This window comes from Primulina eburnea, chromosome 7 (genome assembly GCF_022965805.1).
Source record: "Primulina eburnea isolate SZY01 chromosome 7, ASM2296580v1, whole genome shotgun sequence".
Lineage (NCBI taxonomy): Eukaryota > Viridiplantae > Streptophyta > Magnoliopsida > Lamiales > Gesneriaceae > Primulina > Primulina eburnea.
The window spans coordinates 214,683-221,561 of record NC_133107.1 but is presented as its reverse complement, the minus strand read 5'-3'; the positions used below and the strand labels follow the sequence as shown (position 1 = coordinate 221,561).

Here is a 6,879-nt window from a genome sequence, read left to right as displayed (position 1 = left end):
TCCCTCCTATCTGGAGATGTTTCTTCATGGTTAGGGAACATTGTCTCTTGGCAGCGAAGATCACCTCCCTTGCCTTAAACCCTTGGTCTTGACCCTAAGGTTGATTACTCCCCTGACTTGCACTTATAGATCTGCTCATCGTCTGTCTCACCATTGCTTGCACGTAGGCTAAGATACCATCAATCATAAGCTTTAACGCTTCTTCAATTTTTCTTACATTATTTTTTCCTGCATTTTTTTTAGGTTCGCGAGCTTCCTTGAATGGAACATGGCCATGTGGTTGGTCTTTAAATTGTTCAATCATATCATGGACATAAACTTCTTCGGCAATCATTTCTTCATTCAACTCCTCTTCAAAGGTTGGTGGAATTTCTGCTCCCCTGATTGATCCATTCTTTTTTACGGCATATTTTCCTGTCTCGTTGGACATGTTAATTTTTGTTTGCACAAATTTTGATATTGTGGGCGTGTCAGATGCTACATACATCGATTTTTTGTGAAAATGATAAAAACCTAACTTCTATGAATTCAGACGAAACACATACTATATTTGACTGTTCATTATGATCTTCTAGACTAATATGCACTAAGAACAAAGAAACTAAACTGGAAATTGATTAATAATTCCCCAACATAATCTTGTATTCACAAGTAAGAATTCACAAACTACCATAAATTACAATAAAGTTGATGAAGGAAACTAGAATGAAGATGCTGAAAAACTGGAAATTTTAATGAAAGTCTAAGAAAAACATAAATATGAAGATTGAAATTTGCCAAGTTTTTGCAGATTTGTGTCGAGTGTTATTTTCTTCATATCTATCACTTTCTTTTGTTATGTCTGAATTCTTTGCGGTTACTCTCCTTACTTCCCACTATCCTCTAATCGTGCACAACTCGTGCCTTCCATTTTCTCTCTAACTGTCAATTTACTCACATTCCTTGGGCCAAAATAAATTTAGCCCATTCGATCAATATCAGAAGTTTGAAGTGATCAAACTTTCTTTCCTTACAATACGTAAATGCCCATATTTTTGGGATTTAATTGAATTTATCCGTTTCTCTATTATTCTGCACTTGTTAGTTTATCTTTTCCAGGCTTCTGAGATTTGTCGATTGTGCAGGACCTGAATCTAGGACAACATCTGGTAAGGGATATGAATTCTCCAAAGATTCTTCTGGTCTAAAACAAACACAGGTATTTGCTGACGATAGCCTATTGTTCTTTTTGTATGTCGATTCTTGTTTTCATCTAATCGTCAAAATCTTATCTATATTGCAAATTTGCACTGGAATTTTTTTACCTTTATATGTTTCAGGATGATGTCGCTGTGACAGTAGAGTCGAAAAAAAGTCTGGTGTTGACAGGCCAGTTGATGGACTTTGTAAGTGGTCCTTATGTTACTGTTATGTCTAACCTCTTTGTTAGGTCTTGTTTTTAACTGTTAGCTAGTGTTGACTAGTAAGCATTAGGTCAATACAATAAACGTGTTTTGTCATATCACGTTTATCATAGGAGTTCAATTACTATAAATAGCCATTGCTTGTCTTTGTAAATAGTTAATGCGTGAATAAAGAAGCATTCTCAGAATTTTCCTTCCGCACTTTATCATGGTATCAGAGCCAGAAATTTTTCATTTCTGATGCTTGATTTTTCTTTTAACGCAGACAAGATCTAGCTTATCTTGCTGCAATTCATTGAATACTTGCCGCATTCTGTCGATTTTTTGAAGACGAAATCAGGATCTAGCTTGCGATTGAAGAATTTCCGGAGCACATGCGCTTGATTGAAGTCAGATTTGTGCGTCATTGTTTACAGGTATTAGAATTGTTCTACCTAATTTCCTGATGGCAACAACTTCCAATACTTTCAATGATCCGCTATTCTTACATTCTTCGGATATGCCGGGAGTGAATTTAGTGAATGATCAATTGCTTGGGGTTGAGAATTATGGAATCTGGAGTCGAGCTATGCTTATTGCGTTAAGAGCAAAAAATAAAATCAGCTTCATTGATGGATCTTATCCGCGACCAGAAATAGGACATATATCTTTGAATCAGTGGGAACGTTGCAATGCTCTGGTCCTCTCCTGGATTATGAATACGGTGTCTAAAGAGATTTTTGGAGGCATTGTATACTCTACAGATGCATCAGTTGTCTGGTCTGATTTGAAAGAGCAATTTGACAAGGTCAATGGATCACGAATTTTCTCTCTTCATCGTGATATCAGCCGACTAGTTCAAGGAAATCACACTATCTCTGTATATTACTCCAAACTTAAGCATCTTTGGGATGAGTATGCGTCATTAGTCACTCTTCCTTCTTGTGCGTGTAACACAGCAAGGCAATACTTGAAGCATGAACAACAACAGAGATTACTTCAATTTCTGATTGGCTTGAATGATAGCTACATGCCAATTCGTAGCCAAATCCTTATGATGACTCTGCTTCCGACTGTTGGCCAAGCGTTCTCTATTCTGTCACAAGAGGAAACACATCGATCTCTGGTTCCAATGGATACACCACCAGCATCTGTATTCTACACATCACAACATAAATATGAGGAGCCAAAGAGAATTCAGAATCAGAATTTCACTCCTAATTACTGTGAGTATTGCAACTGGACAGGACACACTAAAGCAAATTGTTATAAATTGGTTGGCTATCCTCAGGGGCATCGCTTATATGGACAGCCACCTCGTACTGATAATAAAAGGAATTTTCGAGGTTTTGGAAAGCCTAAACAACCAGCTGTGGCCGTAAATCTAGCAGCAGATTGTCAATCTAAGGAAGATGAATCAGCTGCTGCCAAACCTTCTGTTCCAGTCTTTACTTCAGCACAATATGCAGAGATCTTGAAGTTGTTGGGGGCCTCTGCGGTTCCAACTTCACAGGAGCCGGTTGCTAATATGGCAGGTAACATGATTTTGCCGTTTCGTGATGATTGGATTATCGATACTGGTGCAAATGAACATATGACAGGGTGTTCATCTATCTTGCAATATACTAAATCCATGGCAAATTCCTCTAGCTCTGTTGGATTGCCAAATGGTAGCAAGCTTCACATAAGTCATATTGGATCAGTTACCATTTCACCGCATATTACCTTATCTAATGTGCTATGTGTGCCTCATTTCCAATTTAACCTTTTGTCCGTTTCTAAGTTTACCAAGACTCATAATTGCCTTGTCACATTCTACCCGCGTGTTTGTCTATTTCAGGACCTAACGAATGGGAAGATAATTGGGATTGGTAAAGAAAAAAATGGACTATATCATCTCATCAATCATTCATTCCAGCAATCAAGCACAGTCCCAAATAAGAGTTCACCCTCATCTTTTGACTCTCGCTGTAATACTTTACAATTTCAGCATGCTCTTGTTGTTTCTAAAAGTTCTGTTGAATGTGATGTTTGGCATAAAAGATTGGGCCACATGTCCCTCTCTCGAATGTCTTTATTACCATTCTTGTCAAAGGATATTTCTTTACCACATTGTACAGTTTGTCCACAATCCAAACAAACAAGGTTAGCTTTTCCCAAAGTAAGTGTATCCAAGTCTTTGCATCCATTTCAGCTTATACATGTTGACATTTCGGGTCCCTTCCATACACCTACTTATAATGGAGAGAAATATTTCTTAACTATCGTTGATGATTTTTCTCGGGGCACTTGGGCTTTTCTTATGCATTTTAAGGTTGATGTGTTTCGATTGCTCAAGCAATTTTTTGCTCTAGTCACATGTCAGTTCTCTGCTCAAGTTAAGTCCATCCGCACTGATAATGCTACTGATTTTTTTAAAGCCGAATGTCGAGATTTTTTCTCCTCACTTGGTGTGATTCATTACAGTTCCTGTCCATATACACCCCAACAAAATGGGGTTGTTGAAAGAAAGCACAGACACATTCTTAACATTGCTAGAGCATTACGATTTCAATCTTCTCTTCCCCTTAAATTTTGGGGAGATTGTGTGTTAGCTGCTGTTTATCTTATAAACCGAACACCAAGCCCACTGTTGTGCAACAAGACACCTTTTGAGTCTGATAAGCCCAAATCTTATAGAGATTTTTAGGGATTTTATTTGTGCTTATCTAGGCTTTTTATCCTTAATTATATGCTTAATTGAATTAATAATTGTAGATTTAAATAAAAGAGGAACAATGATTAAATTTGGAAATAAAATAAATTTACAAGACTCCAAAGAAAGAAAATACCAAAGGAAAAGAAATAAAATATTCTTATATTTTATTATCTTGATATTATTGAAGTTTTGATAAAGATTGAGTCTCATATTTGAAAATAAAATCTACAATCTTATTTACAAGGGTTAAGCTTGACATGGGCTTAGAAGGAAAGAAAGAAGGAGGCCCATTGAGCAAGGATAAAAGGAGAGGAGGCTGAGACGTGAAAAAGGAGGCGCACAAAAGAGAAAATATCAGCGCGGAAGAGAGAGGCAGAGGAGAGAAGCGTACAGAAAAGGAGGCAGAGGAGAGAGAAAGAAAGAGAACAGAATACCACACGGAAGAAGAACACCAGGGAGAAGGAAGAGAGAGGAGAGAAGCGTGCAGAAGAGAGAGACAGAGAAGGAAGGAGAGGGAACGGAAGTGCAGAACAAAGGAATAGCAGAACAACGCGGAAGAAGGAAAAGAAGGGAGGAAGAAGGAAGGCAAAACCAGCGAGGAATTCCTCACACACACTACAAATCACTGAGAATTCCTTCCACTCATTCTTTATTTTGTTTTCTTCTATGAACTTAAATATGTGTTCTCACTTTTCTTTTGAATTCATGGAATAATTTTCTTTAGGCTAAGACCACAATAGGACCAAACAATACTTTATTTGATATTTGTTTTATTTTCATTATATTATTTTTCTTGATTTTAATTATTGATTGATGTTAGTTTAATATTTCTTGTTAATAGCCTGATCAACTATTTACATGTAAGTTGATTAATCACGACTCGGAAGATGATTGATTAAATATAGCAACAAAGACGTCATCAACACATGGTTAAACTGACTAGAAATAGTATTCGGTTTCAGTGTGCGGTTTTAGGTGAAAACTGAAATTCCACGAAGATTTAATGCATTTAAATCTAATTAAATTCAATTAGAAATAATTGGACTGTTAGACTTAAATAGGTTTATTAACTCGAGGAATCGTTTAATAAATAAAATTGGGGATTTCACCGTGATTGTCATGAATTAAATAATTAATTGGATTTTAACACGTGTCAATATAGTAGAGTTTGGTACCGTTGTGTGTCTTAGTTATTTATTTGATTTTGAATCCCTCCTTGATATTTGAATCCCTCGTTTTTAATTGCAATTATTTTATTTAAAGTTTAGATTAATAATCCACGTATCATCTTTTTATTTATTTTGTCTAGCTTAAGTTAAGTGATAAAAATTCTAGTAATTAAATATTAGTCTCTGTGGGATCGATACTTGGACTCATCGTCCATTTACTATAACTTGACCTAGTCCGCTTGCTAGATTTGTTCCCAACCGAAATACTCGGTCAAGTTTTTGGCGCCGTTGCCGGGGACTAATTTATTTAATATTCGAATAAATTACTTATTTGATACTAGACATTTTTTCGAATTTTTTTTCTATTTTATTTGATTTATTTTTATTTTATTGCGAGGTACTTCAAGATGGATCATCGAGGAGTGTTCACGAATTTTGCACAACAGTACTCGGAACCATTCTATGCTGCTTGGGGGAGATTCAATGATCTTGCAAACAACTTTCGGTTTCACGATTCGTCAAACTACACTCTTATTCAAATTTTCTATTTTGGTTTGGATGAGGCAACAAGAAGTTGGGTAAATTATGGAGCATTGGCAACTGGTAGTCACTTATTTGATAGAGAATACAGCAGTGCGATGCACTTGTTAAATGATATGGCAGATTTCGACTACCACTGGCATTGTGATCCTTCACTGCAGGGTTGGAGTCACCAATATCCTCCACAATTTTGCCCCGATTTTGTAAACCAACCATTTGAGCAACAAGAAGAGCGTAGTGCACATTTAGATGAAATCATAGCCCAGTGGAAGAAGATGGTCAACTCTTTGTGTTTCATCGATGAACAGATTGAGCTTCTAATGCAACCAGTGTCCGAAATCAACCAAGAGGACGAAGCGATTTTTGTCGATCAATTAATGACCAATCAGGTATGGGTGAATGATGACAACTCAAACAATAAAGGTTTGGAGAGTGATTCAAATCATGTAGAAATTTCATCTGAATCTGATCTTCCACAAGTATTTGAGCTGAAGGAAGAAGAATTCTTCGAGGAATCTATATGCAAAGATGAGGCAGAAGTGGAGTTGGAAGAATCCCTATGCAAAGATGAGGCAGAAGTGGAGCTGGAGGAAGAAGAATTCTTCGAGGAATCCATACGCAAAGATGAGGCAGAAGTGAAGTTGGAGGATGTAGAAGAACACAAGTCGAAGGATTTGAACTCATACATGGTCTTAACATATATTCCACCAGCAGATTCTTTATTTCCATCAAAGCAAACTCAAGAATATTACATCTTCTACGGGCTTGATCATGGATTAGATTGTTTTTCCCCTAATAATCAGTCTTTGCCGAGTGTTGTTGGAGCGACGAGCTTACAATGTCAATATCATGCCAAACTTGAGGGCACACATAATCAAGACCCATATGTAATATCGTATGATACTTACTATGGGCGGAAGCCGCTATTTGAAGGCTGCTTCTCCATTGTCTAGCTATAGACAATCAATTTAGCGCTTGCTGGGAGGCAACCCAGTGATTTATTTTATTTCATGTCATTTCATTTTTATTTTTGTTTTTTTTTCATTTTGTTAGTTTAATCCTCTGTGATTTTGGTGTGTGTAGGAAATAT

The 6,879-nt window shown here is 36.7% G+C and overlaps 1 protein-coding gene across 1 annotated transcript; it reads left to right on the top strand.

The window, feature by feature from the left end:
• Positions 1 to 5,641: 5,641 nt before the first annotated feature.
• LOC140836246 (uncharacterized) lies at positions 5,642 to 6,879 on the top strand. The gene is made up of 2 exons (XM_073201623.1): positions 5,642 to 6,178; positions 6,284 to 6,879. The coding sequence occupies exons 1-2, from the start codon at positions 5,657 to 5,659 to the stop codon at positions 6,740 to 6,742; spliced, it is 981 nt and encodes a 326-aa protein (XP_073057724.1). The 5' UTR covers positions 5,642 to 5,656; the 3' UTR covers positions 6,743 to 6,879.